The 21,649-nt window shown below is 33.5% G+C and overlaps 1 protein-coding gene across 1 annotated transcript; it reads left to right on the forward strand.

Annotated features, from left to right (window-relative positions):
• The first annotated feature begins 2,372 nt into the window (after positions 1–2,372).
• On the forward strand, positions 2,373–5,627 carry LOC145582441 (BTB/POZ domain and ankyrin repeat-containing protein NBCL-like). The gene is made up of 2 exons (XM_081639441.1): positions 2,373–3,002; positions 4,172–5,627. Exons 1-2 carry the CDS (start codon positions 2,535–2,537, stop codon positions 5,195–5,197), a joined length of 1,494 nt encoding a protein of 497 aa, XP_081495567.1. The 5' UTR covers positions 2,373–2,534; the 3' UTR covers positions 5,198–5,627.
• Positions 5,628–21,649: the final 16,022 nt, after the last annotated feature.

The following is a 21,649-nucleotide window of genomic DNA, read 5'->3' on the forward strand; positions in this document are numbered from 1 at the left end:
TTCAACTTCATAACAACTTTTTAATTGATTAATTTTACACTTTTTACCCTCTTTTGTACGCTGTCCACGATACTACGTTCTATGTATATCCAAGATATTTTCCCTCCTTTTTCACCAAAATAATTATGATGAACATAAAAATATGTTTAATTTTTCCCACTATAAAAAAGGAAGTAAGGAATTTACCTCATCCAAAAAGGCCAAAGAAGTGTTTCTTTTAATCCTATTCTCCTCTCTATTCACCCTTTTGTCCCCTTGAAGCCAGTATTTTGCAGGTTGCCGTAGCTTGTCCCTTTAGCTTTTAAAGACCTACGCGTAGCACATGCAATTATTTCTTCCCCAATTCTCCAAATTTTCAAATACAAGTAATTAAATTCATTTATTACATCAATTTAAACATAACTAGTTATTGGCTCGGGCGATGCCCCGGATCATTATAAGTTTATTACTTTAATCAAATATATATATTTGGCTTGTTTGCCATTAAGAGTTTAAGTGATGGTTTTATTTATTTATTTAATATAATAGCTTAAGTAGCTTGTTGCTTGTATGAGGTTTATTTGATTATAAGAATAATTTTTTTACATTAAAATCATAAAAATATGATAAATCAAATCTTTATAAATTTGATGTCAAAATATATACTACTCCATAATGCACAAAAATATTTTACTCTATAATATGATTACTGTACAATTTTATGAGTTAATGCACAAAATAAAAATGGAGCAATGTTAAATTTCTTACTAACTTTATTATTATGTAATTAAAAGGAGTTACAGTCCAAGGAAAATTGTCATGCATATGAAGAGTTTATCAATTAAGTTTTTCAATAATTAATGCATAGAGTTTTTCAATAATTAATGCTATGGTATGATTTGGCGACGACACATCATATGTCAATTGGCAAAATTGTTGACACATGGCAAAACATCATGTCTTGCCATGAGTTTTAATATATATATTGATTGATGAGACTTAATAGAAAGAAGATGGAGAGACTAAAATCAAGAGAGTAATTAAAAAGGTTGAATTAAAGAGGGAAGATGAAAATGAAGTGTTTAATGAAAGAGTTAATAAAAATTGTATAATCAAAAATAAAAAATGTAAAACGACATGTGGCACGTTGAGTTGAAGAAGAAGATAGGGAAGTGTAATAAAATGATGACACATGTTTTTTTTGGTTTGCTTTTTTAAATACTAAGTATAGATTTCTATTTTATTTTTCTTCCTTTACAAAACTAAGCTTGAACCAGGAATAATGACTGCACCTTTCAATTTTTAGCCGAGGGTTCAATCACTTCCAAGGTACTTTGTATCAATCTAACTCGCTAACATTTATCAAATTATTTAAACCGTAAGAGTTGAAGTTTAGTTTGGGTACTCCTTTACCTTAAGAAAACCTTAACAAATTCTCACATAATACGGTCAAATTTAACAACCTTTGATTACAATATAGTTTTCTACTTAAATAATTACATGTATTGTCTCGGTTTTCTTTATACTAATACCTATACTTTCATATTATTTAGAATTTTATGCTTACCAATGCAATGATCATGAATTAATTAATATCTTTAAGTATCTTTTAGTAAAGCATTGAAAAGAATCTAACAAAATACTATACATCATATATATATATATATATATATATATATATATATATATATATATATATATATATATATATATATATATATATACATATAGGCACTCAATCTGCTTCAGGTTAAATGCTACTCCGTATATGTTGAACCTTTCATCTTTATTTAGCATAACGCGTATCTTGTTTGATTGTCTTCATATGTATTAACATATGATACTAATCTTAGTATATAAGATGTTTTAGATTCATGTCAATGTATATCTTCCGTGTATCAACTTTTCATGTTTTTAATCAATAGATAATTAGATATATTAGTAATCCAATTACAAATGTGTCGGAAATATATTGTATTTAACTTACAATAGAGTAATGGTAATAAAAGTCATCACATAATAAAATACAAAACTAAATTATCAATAATGATAAATCGTGAAAAGTAAAATGGTGCACGAAAAAAAAAAAAAAAAAACTAACAAACCCCTCCTTATTTATTACTCCGTAGCTACCATTATTTTATATTTTAAATATAATATGCTACTAATTTACGTCATCTAATTATTCCAATTATTAACTACGTATAAATATATAAAAAAAAAATTATTCTAATTATTTTTATTGTTATTATTCATACCCTTTTAAATACCATCAGCCGACCACTCCATCCACCCCATTTGCTTCCTTGTAAAATCCCCTCTTTCTCTCTCCTCTTTATCTCTCTCTTCCAATTTTTTTTCCCTTCAAAAAAAAATAAATAAATAAATAAATAAAGAACTTCTTTTCTCTCATCTTCAACTATGAAGCTCACCTCAAACTATACACCATTTTCACATCCCTAAAATTTTAACAAATTCCTTCAATATTTCCCTAAAATTAATTATTATCATTTTTACCATTTATAACCCTAAGAATTAGAAGAAAATAAAGAAAAATGAGCTTAGATGATTCCTTACGATCTCTATCGTTGGATTACCTGAACCTGTTAATCAACGGCCAAGCTTTCAGCGACGTAACCTTCAGCGTAGAAGGACGTTTAGTACACGCGCACCGCTGCATCTTAGCAGCGCGTAGTCTGTTCTTCAGAAAATTCTTTTGTGGGCCGGACCAACCGGGTGGGCTTGACCCACGGGTCATGGGTCAAGCCTCATCGCCTAGAGCCAGTGGTGGTCCGTCACAAATAATACCGGTTAACTCAGTCGGGTATGAAGTTTTCATGTTATTGTTACAATTTCTTTACAGTGGTCAAGTTTCAATTGTTCCTCAAAAACACGAACCTCGCCCCAATTGTGGCGAGCGCGGTTGTTGGCACACGCATTGCACCTCCGCCGTTGATCTTGCTCTTGATACTCTCTCCGCCGCTCGATCTTTCGGCGTTGAACAACTTGCTTTGCTTACTCAGGTTCGTTATAAATAATTTTAATATCATTTGCGTTATTTGGGTTAAATAAGTAGTCTAGTGGATGATGGTGAGCTGAGGATTTGAGGTCAGATCTTATTTTATTTAGTCGGTCTTGTATATAACGGGTGTATTGTATTGTTATTGCCGTCACAAGTTGGGTGAACTTGTTAGCTTTAAAATTGGCAAAAATCTCATCCAAATGGTTACGACTACTTACTATATATAGATTTTATGATGATTGTTAAGTATGTTTGTATAATTTAAGAATTGATTTTTGGGGGTAGGTGTTCAAATCATTTCAATCAAAGTCTTTTCTTCCACAGTTGCTGGGGGGACAAAATTTAACTGATTTCTTGTAAAAAAAACTTTACTTTCCTCATTTGGAGCAACTCATTGTCTAAACTCTAATATGGTAATCTACTCATGCTTACACAAACTCCCATAAATGTATATATAAACAAATGAATTATTCCATTATCTTTATTGATTATGTGACATTTATCCGAATTAGTGTGAAATTAAATTTTGTAGTACAAAAGTCTTGTATTCATGAAATGATAAGACTTTGTATCTTATTGATTACTCATATTGAAATTGTCTTTTTTTAGATATAACTTGTCATTCTATAATTTCTATTATTTCATCCTATATGAAAATTGTAATTAAAACGATTTGTTATTGAAAACTTTCAAAATAATTTCTCTACACTTGTCATTAGAGCTTAATTAACACAATATATGTTACAAACTAAATAAAATGCTACCTTTGTCCAAATTCAATTAGCTCACAATATTAGTTGTAATTACAGTATTGAGTATTACACTACTGACTAAAAAAAGAAAAAAAAATTACACTATCAATGTGACAGCTAATTTTGAACAGAGGATGTATTGTACGGAGTTGTTTGTGTATAGTTTGTGTAAGAAATTTACCACTGGATTTGTGTAAAGGTCCAATCATATACATTATTTCATGCGTGCAAATTTTGGAATAAGATTTGCTCAACAATATAAAGTGATAGCCCTGACACTTATGTTCAGTTAGTTATTTGATCCACCTTATATGAACCAATTAATAGTATTGTTTAATAAACATAATTAGAGTATATTATTAGTGTTACATTGCATTATTGATCTATGTTTAATTTTGGGGATGAATTTAATTTGCAGAAGCAATTGTCAAGTATGGTAGAGAAGGCATCAATTGAAGATGTAATGAAAGTACTAATAGCATCAAGGAAGCAAGAAATGCACCAACTATGGACAACATGCTCACACCTTGTAGCGAAATCCGGCTTACCTCCGGAAGTCCTAGCAAAACACCTTCCAATCGACGTGGTAGCGAAAATCGAGGAGCTCCGGTTAAAGTCATCGATAGCAAGACGATCATCCCTTATTCCTCATCACCACCACCACCATGCTCACGACCTCGGTCTCCCTTCCCCCGTGGAACAGGAGGACCACAAGATCCGGCGTATGAGACGTGCACTCGACTCCTCCGACGTGGAGCTAGTCAAGCTCATGGTCATGGGTGAGGGCCTAAATTTAGATGAAGCATTAGCACTACACTATGCAGTAGAAAACTGCAGCCGTGAGGTTGTTAAGGCATTGCTTGAACTAGGGGCAGCCGACGTGAACTACCCGGCAGGCCCCACGGGGAAAACCCCGCTTCATATAGCAGCCGAGATGGTGTCCCCGGACATGGTGGCAGTGTTGTTAGACCACCACGCAGACCCAAATGTACGCACCGTAGACGGAGTCACTCCCCTAGACATCCTAAGGACTTTAACCTCGGATTTCCTCTTCAAAGGGGCGGTCCCGGGTTTAGCTCACATTGAGCCCAACAAACTACGACTTTGTCTCGAACTCGTGCAGTCCGCTGCAATGGTGATCTCAAGGGAGGAAGCGAACGACAACAACAACACCACCACCAACAACAATAACAATAACACATCGATTTATGCACCCGTTGGAGGCGATCAAGAGAATACTAGTAGTACTAGTAGTAGTGGAAATGTTGGGAACATTGGTATAGATTCAAGAATGGTTTATTTGAATCTAGGGGCAGTTGGTTCAGCTTCAATGGGAGATCATCACCACCACCATAACGAGGATAATAGTCACACAAGTCACCGGAATCCGGCGTCGATTTATCATCACCACCACCAGCATCACCATCATCATAACGAGTATTGAAGTTAAATTTTGGAGGGTACGGACGTACGTACGGTTGGTGTTACATATTTTAGTTAATTAATTGAAAACAATCAATATGTAATTATCCATCAATGCAAGCTAAGTCAACAACAAATTACTACTACATAGGTGGATAATGCTAGAATTATTTACATAATTTTGCTCAATTAATTCAATTTGGGTTTCTCTCTTTTTTTTTTAAAAAAAAAATTAATTCTTGGTTTTTGTAGGTTTTCTTTCTTTCTTTCTTTTTTTTTTTTTTTTTTTTTTTTTATTAATTTTATTTTTTGTGCATGATCAATTTAATGATAAATGATTATATGCAAAATGCAGTTGATCATGTGAAGTGGAGATTCTGGTTTTTTTTGGAGCATTAAATCTACAAAAAAATTAAAAAAAAAAATAAAAATCAGGGCAATCTTTTTAATACAAGCCTGTAAAAATTAAATTATGTTTTGTAAAAATATTATTACATGGTTTAATTCACCTCTGTGAAATTACAATATCATGCCCTATTTATTGCTAACTTTTCTTTTCTTCCTTGTCTCCCACTCATCTTTTCTTCCCATTAAAATTGTTGTTTCCTACCCTTTGGCTTTTTTGATAAGGTGTTACTATATAATAAATATATCGAGCTTTAAAAAAAAAAATAAAAAATAGAGTTTTTTTATTTTTGTTTTTTACAGTGAATTTATTCATTTTGAAATGTTCATCATTAATTCACATAAATTTATGCTTGTTTACTAATAATGATTATAATAGTGCACTATAAGAGCTATATTTCACTCAAAACAATATGACTATGACAAAAATTTTGTTTTTATAAAAAATATTTTGACTGCTTAAATGTTTTTCCTAAATGTTTTTAATGTAATATTAATTTGACTATTTTATTTTATTTTATTTTATTTTATTTTTAATTTACGTCAATCCATGATTATTTCAGTCAAGAAAAACTTTTTAAAACGAAGAGCTAGAATATTAATTACATGAGTGTTGATAGGTTAGCTCGTGATCAGATACTGCTAATAACCAATTTATAGTGTATAATAGTAATCTTAAAATAATGTTTATTTTTATTTTTAATAATGAGTGCATTGTGTTGAACAATATATCATGACAATATATTGAATTGCTTTTCAACTTGCTATCAAGATTGCAATACTAATACTATTGGTTTAAAAGTAAGGATGTGAAGTGTGACTATTTCCAATTTGGTAGCAATTGTCATTCTTGGGAAAAAAACTACAAGTCACTTCTAGTTCAAAGTTGTAATTGGTGGTACAACATTAGTAATCATTGGTACCCATTTACAATTTGAGAAAAACCCTTTGTGTGTATGTATCCTTATAAAGGATAATTTTCTGTAATTACTATAACGGACATTTGTAAATTAAAATGTAATTCAAAATATTATAACTGTTAAGACTTCAAAGGTCAAATTAAAATAGAAAAGTAATTTTTAGTAAAAAGATTCTCTTTTTAGTCTATATAAGTATGTTTTTATCATCAAGTCTTTTCTCTTATGTATAATATAATGGTCTCTATTGTTAATTATAGGATAACTTATTATCTGTAAAGTTTTAGAGATAGTGTGATTGTTATTCAAAAACAAATTTGAATTCAATCAACATTCATGTCGTTTGACTCATTCATAATCAAATAATAATTTTCTTAATATAGTTTCTTGTTATATTTTTTTTTGAACTACTATATATTACTACCTTAGTATTAAGAATATTAAGATAATGCAATTATTGGTTATGACAGGATTAAATATTATAGTGTATGCAAGCTTTTATCAAAATTTGAGGTTGTAAATTGACTTCCCTAGCATGTCTTGGTATTGTAGTGTAGTTAGTTAACAAGATTGTATATTTATACATGTAGTTTATTTTCACATATTTATTTATAATATATGTGGCTAGATCTTGTTCTATTTGGGAAAATGAGCTGTTCATGCCTTTTATGGTTCATTTCTTTTCTTGGCTACCTCCAATCAATAAACCTTTTCACATAAGTTCAAGTTTGATTGTCTTTTTGGTCTAATTGTAATAGTTTTTTAAGGCTTTGTGGGTGCAAATTATTGATTGGTTTGTCTTGGATGAACGCAGCAAATGAACTGTGACCACCAGCAAAAATGGACTTATCATAGCATATACTATAATTTATTATACAAAAATGCAACAATATCTTATCTTAATTATTCTTTTTGATATCTTATTAATTAAGTATTTAGGATTCCAATAACCCTCCTTTTGCCTTTTCTCGACCTTGCCATTTTGGGGAGCTCTACTTATTAATTATCTTTCTTTCTCCTTGTTTATCACTTAATTGAAACCCTAGGTTTAGCTCTCTTCATCACCTAAATTGCTAGCTAGGTTTGGCCTACGATCGCGCGATTCTTTCTCACTCTTGCTCTTTTCATATTCCCCATGTGACCTATCATATAAAATTCTCCATTCGTACTTTAGGCAATAGTATAATTACTCTTTTTGTTTAAGTATCTATTCTTATATTATGCACCCGACAACAAAGTGATGATACAGATTTCCCGGTATAATTATTATATATCACTAACAGATCTACATATTTGACCTTTATAAATCCAAGAAAATTAGGATTCTTAGTTCTTGTAGGATGCAAAGATCTTGACTACATAAAAAATTAACTACTATAATGGTAAGGTGTTGAAATAGACTATTCTCGGGTTGTTGTAGTTGAATTTATTTTGATACATGCATGAACTAAATGAGTTTTCCTAATGATAATTTACCGAACTAAAGAGACTTATCTTGTACATTTAGATGACTTGATTACATCTTTTACTATCATTTATGTAGTTAATATATAAAATATATATCACTTTATTATATAAGTAATTATGTACTATTTACATATAAATGATTTATTTAGAAGGATGCATGGACATTACCATTATGAAAGCAATTAAAGTATGGGCAAGATCAGGGTTGTTATGTGAAAAGGTGCAATTTTCACCTAGGAAAATAATACAGTCATTTAGGCACAATCAAATAGTAAGATGGAATCATACTTTGTTTTGGCTTTAGTCCTGTCACATTTAGCATATTTGTCTAAAGATTTTGTTGATTTCCCAAGGTAATAGTTTTATGCCAATAATTCATCTCTCTCTGTTAGTTTGTTATTAACATCTTAAGCTTACAGTTTAATGGACAATAATATTTGTACTTGCCGCTATATACTCTCATACTCTGTACATCTATAAATTTTGTACATTAGATATCATATGTGTTGGGTGTGACCCAAATTTTATAAGCCCATGGATTGGATGGATTATTTTTGCATATTTTAGAAGCTTTCGGATTCATGTAGCATGACTCTTATTGCTCTTTATTTCTCTAGATTTTACTATTAGCTTATATCATGTAAGCCACTTGAATAGTCTAGAGAATTCTTGATATTGGAAGCAAATAGAAATATGGTTCGTGAATATTTTAGAATATTGTGGTCATAACAATGATGAAAGAAGTTCTAGAATCTTCCACCCATTTCTTCCAAGCTCCATTTTCAATTATAAATATAGGACATAGACATTCAATCGAAGTCCATACACGCACAAGAAGCCATATCTGTACATAGGTCTTTATTTTATGTAGTGAGAGTTTGCTTTTACTATTCACTTTTTTAAGGGTTCTTGTACTATATATATATATATATATATATATATATATATATATATATATATATATATATATATACTCATGTAAGAACCCTCCTAATATAAAAAGAGCCCATTCTTATATAAGAACCAATCTTCCCTTTATCAGTTTTGATTTAACCATCTAAAATGATCCTTTAGTAATGACATTTCTGTAATTTTGAGGAGTTCATATTTATAGAAAAAAATTTAAAACATAAGAAAAATAATTTAGAACATAAGTTGAAAAAATAATTTATAGCACAGGAAAAAATTTATAACATAAGCTGAAAAAATAATTTAGAACATAAGCTGAAAAAATAATTTAGAACATAGGAAAAAATTTAGAGTTTACGCTGAAAAAATAATTTAGAACATAGGAACAAATTTAGAACATAAGCTAAAAAAAAAAAAAAAAAAAATTAGAATATAGGAAAAATTTTAGAACATAAGTAGAAAAAAATTTAGAACATAGGACGAACTTTAGAACATAAGGTATTCTTACATAAGAATACCTTATTCTAACTTTAGAACATAAGCTGAAAAAAAAATTTAGAACATAAGGTATTCTTACATAAGAAAGAATTCTTATATAAGGAAGGGTTCTTAGCGAATTCTATATATACATATATATATATACATATATATAAACGTAATACTCTGTATTTCGCACTGCAATCCCTCACCCTAATATGTCTAATAAACGTAATACTCTGTATTTCGCACTGCTGACAATATGCAAAACTAGTAGTTCTAAGATCTCGTAAAATAGACCCGACCCATCAAGTAAATTGTAGCCGAAATTAGGCTACTAAATTCTTCAATAGACAATACTTGCCTGACCGACTTTGCAAATTAATAAAATAATTAAATAAAACTTCATTACAGTTAGAAATACTTGATAATAATTGAACCTAAGAATATATTTTAATTGGCCCTAATCCAATCAATATAACTCATCACCTTTATGATTTGAATGAATTTGAACAACTGGATTGTCACTCTATTCTTTTCTTCTATCATTGTGTTAAGTTACAAAATGTAATCCACCTAAAATCTGTAATAAATTATCAAATATGAATTATATCTTTTTATTTTATTTGTTATTATTTTTTTTTGGTGGAAATTTTGTTTGTTATTATAGCTAAGCTACACAACCAAATTAGGAATATTATGTAAATATTGTTTTATCATAATTAACGTCATATCCTTTTATACAGTCAGTTGCATAATTAATTGTGTTCTACACAATAAATCCAATTTGTTTGCACTATATCTAACTAATTACAACCATTACTTGAATACCTTTAAGTGAATACTCGATGTGTGTTGAGTAAACTAAATAGCCAAATGTTATTTAAAATTATCCACCCAGTGCGTGGTTTCCACAGGCTCCTGTACCATGTATTGTACAGACGTTTTTCACGGAAAGAACATATTATACAAATGTAAAGAACATATATCTATAATGAAAAGAACATACTATTAAATTATAATGAACAAAAACCTAAAGTAAAAAGAACATATTTTTACCAAAAAAGAGTGAAAAGAACATATTTCCATGTTATTTTATTGTCAGTGTAATGTACTTTTATTTGTAATATTATGTTCGTTGCTTATTGTGAAATGTTCTTTGAATTTCGTCTTTAAATTATGGTGGGTATATATGAATAATGTTTATTATATAATATTATCATCTTCTTTATTAATATTTTTTTTGACAAAATGTTCTTTATTAATATTATAGATGTTCTTTAGATAAATAAAAAATAATAACATTTAGTTGTTCTTTACAAAACAGATATATGTTCTTTACAAAATAGTTGTACGTTCTTTACAAATTAGCTACATGTTTTTTCTGCGTTTTTTGTATGTGTCAAGCATGGTACCACCGCCTGTAGCTTAATATCCACTAATAAATGATTGGCAAACATACAAGGCCTATATACTTCATAAGTAATTGGTACATGCCTTCATAAGAAAAAAAAGTTTCTTATGTTTCAATAATCTCATTTTCATTTTTCAAAGTTGGTTACCAATAGCCTAGAAAATTTATAGGCAAAATGATGAAATCCTTTTTAGGGTCTATTTTTGAAAACTTCGTTTTTCCTCTTTTAATTAAATTTTTTGTAATGGTCTATTAGTTACTCCTATTACTTATTACTAGTAGTAGACACCAAAAAAAAAAAAAAAAAAAAAAAAAAAAAACCTTGTAAACTATCCGTACCTTTCTTCTCTTCATTCACTGATTATTTACAAATGATATTTCAATTAAGTAAAGTAAGTTGGGCCCCAAGCTACTTTGGTAAAAGCAAATAAACTGAAGGTCATAGTCGAGCAGATTAGGATTAAAATATGACCTAAGTCGTCGGATGAGTCATGACCAATCTCATGTGACACAATTGATGATGATGATTATAATTTTTAAGTTTCATGCACACACATTAACAATTGTATTGTCACATGCACATAATGTGAGAATACTATTCTTTGACTTTATGTAGGTGTGCATAGTTTGTTGTGCCAAAACATACTGGCAATGTTGAAATGCAAAAATTGACAATAAAAATTAAGTTAGAATGTACGCAAGTCACTAAATTAAGCAACTACTCTCGATCTTATTGTTCTTAATCAAGCACTCTTCCTTTTCCTTATCATCAAAACTTGAGAAGATTGCTAGACCTGTATGGGATGATATCTAGGAAAGGCCGATATCTTGAAGAAGCGCGTGATTAAACCTTGAGTAATTGTGAAAAGGCGCTGATATGTATTAGAAAGCAAACATATCGGCTTGTCGGAATTCGGCACGTGGCAGCAGAAGCTCGACACCTGGCTCAAGAGGATTTGCATGGATGAGAGCCACCTGTCAAGTTGGGTCATTATAAATAGTAGGTAAGACCTCATTAATGAGGACATTAATCACACACTCTCTCTCTCTACTTTCTCTCTCATACTTATTTTCCTTTCTTAAACACTTTCTGACTTTGTCATCGGAGTGGTTATCCCCGGATCACCCCGGGGTTAGCTAACTTCTTCTCATTGTGTAGGTTCTCAGCTCGCCGATAGGGGTATCAGGATCTCAGGTCCGAGTTCTTGGGAGATCAGGTCCAGACAGTAACAATTTGTTGCCAAAATTTTTAAAGCTTGGAATGTTTGCTTAGTTCAATTAACTCCTCCAACAGTTCGGGCCGTTATTGCTACTGTTTGGGTTATGTTATATCGGAACTATCCTCTAACCCTTAACGTATTTAGACGGTTAATTACCCTGAAGAGGGATGGTCAATCAGATCGGTGGTGGTCACTATACACTCATCCCCCACAAATATACCGTTCATCCTAAATTATCTAGTTGTAAGGACTGGAAAGATAGATTCTTCTTCATGTCGGTCCCAGAGGATTTTCCTTTGAGGAGAACCTTCTTTAGACCTCATCCCCGTTTTGATTCAATTCCCGAGAGAGATCTCGGTAAGCACGAACAAAGAGCTGTCAATCACTTTGACATCTCGGAATTTGATGAGGGTGACGGCAAGGTTCGTCTAGTTCCCAAGGTGTGGGTGCCGAATGTGAGTTACATTCTGGGCAACGCGCCGCTTTCTCGTGTCGGTCTCTGTTGGACAGACCATCATGGTATTATTTATTTTGCTAATTTCTTACTTTCTGTTTCATTCTTGATATTATTTATCTGTATCTAATTTTTCTTGCTCTTTGTTCTCAGGCATAGATAAGTTAGACAACAGGCAACTTGGCCTATCAGCCGACGGGAAGAGAGTAATTAGACGCTGTCCTAAGGCGTCAAGTCCCTACGACACACTTGCCAGTGTTTGTGGTCGTGCTCCCACTATCAGCGCAAAAAGAAGAGCTGAGATCATGGCCGACGACAACGCCAAGAAGAGAAAGACTACATCACTTGCCAATCGGCGAGGTGGTGGCGTCGTGATCTCTATCCCTAGACAGCCTGAAGGGCGTGGCGAGAAGAAGAAGGACAGGTTGGAGTCTGAGAAGACTCCACCCATCACAAAAACAAAGAGCCCTGAAGCTGTTGTGAAGAAGGTTATTCAGGGGATTGAGATCGAGGATCTCACTGCTGCTGAGTCCCCTCGTCAGCTTCAGCCAACTACTACAATCGCTCATACTACGGTTGGCTCAGATTCGAGCATTCCGGCCTTGACTTACCGGTCTAATCAGTGGATTGAACGAGTCTCTAGAAGGTTTCCAGACAAAGTTTTAAAAGGCTTCGCTGTTCCTGCTGGTCATTCCGGAGACCGTTGGCAACCTAATATGGATGTCGGCCGGAATGAATCTATGATCACCGATGACCCAATGCAAGGTGGGAATCTCGGTTATCGGCTTCTGAGCAACCTTACTCTACCGATGGATAGACCTGCTGGTCCAATCGGTCCCCTTGCTGCTATTCACATGCATAACATGATGAAGGTACATTTACTTTTGCTATTGACCTTGTCTACCCCACTCTATTTTTTTGCATATCCTTATGCTTTTTGCACACCTTTATTACGTATTTCTCACTCTTTGTTTATTCTTACCTTTAAATATTTTCCTGTTTTCAGGCCGTCATGTCTGGTACGGAGCTTGTTGAGATTTACCGTTATTATCAAGAGAAGCATCATCAAGCCTCCTCCAGCCAAAGCGCTATGCAAGAAATCATCGACAACGCTGAAAGAGCCTTAGATAATTTGAAGAAAATAAAAGAAAGAGACGACAAGGAGATGTCGGAGCTGAAGGTTAAGGCTGAGAAGGTCGCTGGTCTAGAGCTAGAAGTGCGGAGTCTGAAGACTCAAATTATTGAAAAAGATAAGGCCATTGAGCGCCTTCCTTCAGTTGAAAAAGATCTTGGCGACGCCAGAGCTAAGATAAGAAACCTTGAGGAGAAGGTTCAACAAATGGAAGCTGACAAGCCTGGTATTTGCCAGAGAGAAGTTGGCCGTTATCTAGCTTCCAACGAGTTCTGCTCCAAGCTCCAAGATCGTTTCGATGGAGGTTGGACTGCTGCTCAGAGATGTGTTGCCCATGCTGCCGGTTGGAAGAAGGAAGATTGGGCCAAGGTTGAAAAAGCTTTCAAGGAGGAAGCTTACAAGATCCCTTCCGGCTTCGAGGCACAACAATTCTCTGAGGAGGACTTGTACAATCTGGTGCCAAGTGCTGATGACGGCCCCAAAGATCCCAGCATTTTGAACTCCCCAGTCCCTGAGAATGCACAAGCTTGAAGGGGCGGGCAGTCATCACCGTCATCTTCTTGTGGGTCTTGTATTATTGGGCCTTATCAGCTATAACTCTCTTTTATTGCCTTTTGTGTGTCTTAACATTTATTTTGACAATGCTGTTTTATCGGCATATACCCCTTTTTTGTGGTGATGCCTGTCGATTGTCATCTTTATTGTTGTGTAAACTTTTCAACTCATTTTCATTATACTTTGTTGCTTATCAGTTGCTTGTGAATCCAAACATCTCTTACCATATCAGTTAATGATACTGTATTTTATGTTGCAAATTTGCCTATTTAAACAGTGTTATCATTTGCAAAAAATAAGGACATATCTGATATCTGACAACTCTCAACAATTATCACACCATAACAATATCCAAACATAACACAATAACCTTAAAAATTATCAATGTACGACATCTACGACATCCATCTCACTCTTTACTCCCCCTAGTGTACATAATTCTTATTGGAATTATATACACTATGCGGTAATTTGTGTTGCTGGTCCAGATTATAACATCGGTCACCCACTGCTTTGCTGTTTCAGCCAGTTGGGTACCCTCTCGGCGATCACTTTCTGAGCTACGCCTCATGTCAGCGTATACTTGAATTGATTTGGCCGGTATCATATTTTGAACCAGCAACCTCGCGAGTTAATGTATACAACTGATCAGGTTGTAGATTCATTAACTTCACGGAAGCGGTTTTGAGTTGTCCGTCCCATTTAACGATGTTCTGTTAAATGGAGGATGCCTATTCCCAATACACGTTGTCTGAATACTTCTTCATTCATCACTGATACCTTTTGTTGATATCAGCTTCACAAAAAAAAAAAATTTTTATACATTTTATACATAGTATTTCTTCAGCACTGCCGAGTTCCATACATTCTTTAGGGGTGCCCCATCCAAAGTTTCCAAATAAAACGATCCCTGGATGACGACATCTCTAATCCGATAAGGTCCTTCCCAGCTTGCTGTTAGCTTTCCATCTTCATTTCCTTTACCCGTTGCTGATGTTCTTCGCAGTACCAGATCCCCTACATTTAACGACCGATGAGATACCCTTCTGTTGTAAGTTCTTGACATTCTTTCTTTATACGCAGCTGACTTAACTGCTGCTTTTTCTCTGAGCTCTGGCAGAAAGTCTAACTGCTCCCGTAAGAGTAAATCATTTTGGTCTTCACAGTAATGCTGAACTCTAAATGTCGGCAACCCAACCTCTGCCGGTATAACTGCTTCTGTACCAAATACTAAAGTGTAAGGCGACTCGCCTGTAGCTTCTCTGACTGTAGTCCTGTTTGCCCACAATATTTCCGGTATCAAATCTGCCCACAAACCCTTTGCATCTTCAATTTTCTTTTTTATTGCTATTATAATTTGCTTATTTGCTGCTTCTACCTGGCCGTTAGACTGTGGATGGCATACCGCTGCATAAGCAAATTTTACTTTGTACATAGTTAAGAGATCTTTGACTGGCTTACAATCAAATTGGGTTCCATGATAAAAAACCATTGCCATTGGCAACCCAAACCTTGTGAAGATGTTCTTCCATATAAACTTCTTCACTTCTGATGCCGTTATCTTCGCTACCGATTCTGCCTCAATCCATTTCGTGAAATAATCTATTCCCACTATTAAAAATTTCCTTCCACCCGTGGCCGATGGGAATGGGCCAACTATATCCATCCCCCATTGTGCAAAAGGGATTGGATTTAATATCGGAGTCAGATCATTGGGAAGCAAGTTAATAACTGGGGCAAATTTTTGGCATTTCTCACATTTTTTAACATAAGCCATTACATCTGCATTCATCGTTGGCCAATAATACCCCCTTCTCATTGCTTCTCTGGATAAGGCTCTTGCTCCGAGATGATTACCACAGCTACCTTCATGTAACTCTTCCATCAACCTTGCTGACTCAAAATTCGTTATACACCTCTATAATGGCAGTGAAAACCCCCTTTTGTATAACTGACCTTGGTACATGACAAACCATACACTGTCTTTTCTTAATTTTTTCAACTCCCCCTTATCCGTCGGCACTGCACCATGAAGGAGGTATGCCAATATTTTATCAAACCACTGGTTCCCGATATCAGTATTCAACACCACTGCCGACATCTCATCTATGCTTATCTGCTTTAAAACCTCCACCATGACCGTCCTTTCTAAGTCATTAAAACTCGAACTTGCCAACCTTGCCAACGCATCTGCCTGAACATTTTTCAGTCTCGGGACCAATTTTATCTCAAAATATTGCAACTGCGCTGCTAACTGTTTCATCTTCTCCAAATACTTCACCATTGCTGGCTCTCGAGTTTTTCGCTCCCATACATTTTGTAACAAGTAGACCTTGTCTGCTATCGGCACACAAGGTCACTAGGGGGGAAAACGGAGTTTTTCGCTCCCATATATTTTATAACAAGTAGACCTTGTCTGCTATCGGCACACAAGGTCACTTGGGGGGGAAAACGGAGTTTTTCGCTCCCATATATTTTATAACAAGTAGACCTTGTCTGCTATCGGCAGACAAGGTCACTTGGGGGGGGGGGGGGAAACGGAGTTTTTCGCTCCCATATATTTTGTAACAAGTAGACCTTGTCTGCTATCAACACACAAGGTCACTTGGGGGGGAAAACGGAGTTTTTCGCTCCCATACATTTTGTAACAAGTAGACCTTGTCTGCTATCGGCACACAAGGTCACTAGGGGGGAAAACGGAGTTTTTCGCTCCCATACATTTTGTAACAAGTAGACCTTGTCTGCTATCGGCACACAAGGTCACTTGGGCGGGAAAATAGAGTCAATAAATAACAGTAATGTGTCGATGGAGTATAACAGAGTATAAAATTGAGAAATAACACCAAAGATAATGAAAATGAATATACCAAGGAATTATAACATTATACAAAAGTCGTCCTGAATATAGCAAAAATAAGAAACAAATCTTCTCAGCAAAAGAATATAGAGCTTAAAGGACACAAATAAATCCAGTTGTAGCCGCGCCATCAGGTCAGAATAAAGTCTCTGAGATATCCTTAAACTTCACCCGCTGCAGTGTTTGAGTGTAAGCTAAATGGGCATAACGAACTGGAGCAACAACAGGGATAGCAGTAGTGTTTCATTGGTGCACAGTGCTTGACAGAGTGCAAGAAACGTTGTGTCATATAAAAATTCTAAAATAAGGTGAAATTTGAAGAATGAGAAGTGGAACCCAAAGTTTGTTCAGCTAGATTAAGTTTGTCGGCTAGGTTAACTGAGAACGATGATTTGTGATCATGCGTCCTCACTTGGGGGGCTAATTGTATGGGATGATATCTAGGAAAGGCCGATATCTTGAAGAAGCGCGTGATTAAACCTTGAGTAATTGTGAAAAAGGCGTTGATATGTATTAGAAAGCAGACATATCGGCTTGTCGGAATTCGGCACGTGGCAGCAGAAGCTCGACACCTGGCTCAAGAGGCTTTGCATGGATGGGAGCCACCTGTCAAGTTGGGTCATTATAAATAGTAGGTAAGACCTCATTAATGAGGACATTAATCACACACACTCTCTCTCTACTTTCTCTCTCATACTTATCTTCCTTTCTTAAACACTTTCTGACTTTGTCATCGGAGTGGTTATCCCCGAATCACCCCGGGGTTAGCTAACTTCTTCTCATTGTGTAGGTTCTCAGCTCGCCGATAGGGGTATCAGGATCTCAGGTCCGAGTTCTTGGGAGATCAGGTCCAGACAGTAACAAGACCAACATTGTCCTCTTTCACTTTGACTATGAATCAATCATATCATGCACTTTCCTTCTCCCTATATCATCAAAAAACTTGAGAAGGTTATTGCACTTTTACAGGTCAGGTCAGTGGTTCAGTTCAATGATATATGATAAGTTAGTTGATCAAATGATCACCCTATATTATAGTCACATACTTTGGTTACTTAATTTAATTGAACATGTACTTATAAGGATTTTTAAAATAATGTACAACGTAATACATTGTTAATATGAGTATACTGTTAAATTGTTTGAATTAGATAAGTTCTATAAAAAAAGAGTTCACAATAATTTTTTTAACTCTTCAAATTTAATTCCGCAACTTGAACAATAGTACTTAGTACAATACGATATGAGGTAGTAATATACACTTGTATTACGTAAAAACGTCATTTAGATCAAGTGGTACATAATACTACATATTCTATGTATTATATTATATCAAAATCAATGATAATTGATGTGATGACATACCGACGTTATCTCTCAAGTAAGGTTATTAGTCAATCTTTTGTAAAGTTTCTGAAAAAGAATGATATTAAGACTGTTATTTTAAGTTTTATACAAGATTGAAATCTCTCCACGTCGAATAAAAGAACTTAAAATCCAAGTGGGACACTTATATTATAATGTCCCCCATTTTTATAAGAAATTTTTGCTAACATTATTGTTTTTTTAGAGGGTGGGTTAGAGGGATCTTATAAATATTATATAATCAAATAAAAAGCATATATGTTGCAATTGAATCAGACAAATCTAGACCTTTCGTTGTCTCAAAAAAGAAACAAAGTTGATTTTAATTAATATATTAATCTCATACGTACTAATACTAATTTTTTATTTAGTAAAAATGTTGTGGTTCCTATTAATGAAAGGGACATGAAAATATTAATTTATACTACTTGATTTATACACACTATGAAGATAATGGAGCGTTATCACAAAAAGTATAAGATTATTTAGTAGAATACTAGAATTGTTATGTTATGTTATATCATAACCACCCATTCTCCACTTTACGGCTTGATCATCTTATTTACTCATGTGATGATTATACTTATTAATCACAATTTCTTATTCATGGAAAACTACTTAGGTTTCATTCTATTCACCACATTTTTTAAAAGTTAATCAACCATTTTTTACATCAAATTATGATAGAAAACTTAGTAAATACATTAAACTAATTAACCCTTTTTTACATTAAATTATGATTAAAAAAAAAAAAAGAACCCTTGATAGATTGTATGAAATTATGATAGAAAACTTAGTAGATTGTATAATACAATAAATAATCGGATACCAAATTTGGTGGTAGCACATATGAAGATGGATAGATTGTGGGTTGTTTGGGAAAAGGGTTTGATGTGTAGTCAATAAATAGATGGCGAAAGAGTTCAGGAAAATCACATTTTAATACCAAGGACCTTTCAAATTTGGAATAACATAGAGATCAGAGAAGAATTATGTCCACTACGAGAGTAGTGTATAAATAATATAATTGTCGGTATCCTTTTCTTCTTTTCAACAACAAATAATTCATACTTTAAATAGTCAAACTGAACTACTAGGTCAATAATTTGAGACTTAAATTAAGCACTTGAACATTGTCAAATTTTATTTATGAGCAAAGTTGGGTTGCTTTAATTTAACCGAGCGACTTTTAAGCTAAGGGAATTATAAACTTCACTCATTTTTATTGCAACAAGAGGGACTTGTTTTTAAGATGAGGAGAGATAAAGAGATTAAAAAGGAAGACTAGCGTAAAGAGAAAAGAGATATAGAGAATTATTTGTTGGGAAGAAGCACGAATATGCACTTAACAACTAAAAATGGTTGTAAGTTGTGTCTCGTCACTCGTGTTTAACTTGCAGGCTTTGAACGGACTAAACTTAATCTAAACATTGATCCACAAGTTTTGTGTTGTATTGAAACTTTCAAGGCCACAAGACAAGCCCATGCACCACCTTGAAGTGCTTGCGTGCCTCGGCCATATTTGATTTATATTAGTGTGCTTTGTTATATTATTGAGCCTTATCATACTTTTCAAGTAAGGGATACATATGATTATGTATGTCATGTCATGCAGCTGTTTTTTTTTTTTTTTTTTTTTTTTTTTTTTTTTTAAAAAAAAATGTTGGATCATGCGATGTCCAACACAATGCCATCTTTACAACATTACGGGCCGCCACTTAGTTTTACTTCACATAGTTTCGTTCATTAAGGTTACTAGTAAGGTTAACATGATTCGATCCCAAACTCTCAATCCTCATCACGTATCATCCTATTAAATTTTAACCAACTAAATAAGTATTTCACATTACACACCTGCCGATTAGTGGTCAAACATTAACAACTAACATATGAGGCTCCATTGTCCTATTATATAAAAGCATACAATTAGCAAACTGCAGATATACTCATCTACTGTACTAAACTGCTCGTTGTAGTCATAATTGCCATCATATTTCAAAGTACAAAACCTCCCTATTTAAAAATTAAACCTTGTCATATGCAATATCTCCTATGAGGATCGGACCATTGGCGACGCCCTTTGTCGCAACTCTACCGACCACTAGTCATATCTCGCTATAAAATGTTGCCCGGAACTCCGGAAGATGAAGCTAGTCTACTTCTCTCTCTCTCTCTCTCTTTTTTTTTTTCGAAAGAATGAAGCAAGTCTACTTGACTCCGTCAAAATAAACGTAAAAATGTCTACTAAACATGTCATATAATTTATACTTCCTCCCCTTAAAAAAAATAAAATAAAATTATACTTCTTCCCCTTAAAAAAAATAAAATAAAATTATACTTCCTCTGTTTTATTTTATTGCACCATAAGGAATATTACACTATTTACATTTTTTTTTTACTATTTTCAGTGATTTATCCGTAATGAAAAATATCGTTGAGATCTAGTGAAATTTTTCTCGAAATCTACTTTTTAAAAAACAACTTTTTATATATATTTTTTTTAAAAAAGTATAATTAGATATTAATAGCTAAAGTAATGCATTGATAAGCGTAAAATCTTTAATTGCAAAAAAAAAAAAAAAAAAATGGAAGTATTATTGATCATGTTATTATGTGTTGTACTCCGTATTATACAGTAGATCTTGTGTTGATATTATTGGCATTTGTTGGGCTGTGATAGCCCAAGTATATCATCAAAACACTTCGAGAATATATTAATCCTGGACAGTTATGTGGCCACTACACAAGCCTTATAATAATCCAGATAAATTGAGAATTTGGGCCTTAAATTATATCATGGCCCAGAAGTAGATATCCATATAGCATAAGCCCACCACTGAGATTAGAGTAGTTAACCGACGATGGACTGTCTTTTATGACTTTACTTGGCTCAAATCGAGGTTTTTGTTTAGTGAGTCTATTCTAGTCGAATTAATTGATTTGGGTCGCTTTGATTTTCTGTGAGCCCAAATCATTCACAGTTTCGAGTTCAAGTCAATTTTGATACAGGTTATATTAAATTTAGGCCAATCTTGAATATTGAATTTAATTTGAGCATGATAGATATTATACTTAGGATAATATTTGTCACAGATTAGGATATATTATTTGTATATTTGTATGTTTATCGTATCCAGGATTCCTAACGTGATTAGGCCTAGCGTTGTAAACTCTATATATTTGATCAATGGTACACACTCCAGATTGAGGAGTTTTCCCGAAATCTAACATGGTATCAGAGCTTAGGTTTTAGATCCCGATTTTTTTTTTTTTTTTTTTTCCAATTCTTTGGTTTTTTGGTT

This window comes from Chenopodium album, chromosome 15, assembly GCF_948465745.1.
Source record: "Chenopodium album chromosome 15, dcCheAlbu1.1, whole genome shotgun sequence".
Classification (NCBI taxonomy): domain Eukaryota; kingdom Viridiplantae; phylum Streptophyta; class Magnoliopsida; order Caryophyllales; family Amaranthaceae; genus Chenopodium; species Chenopodium album.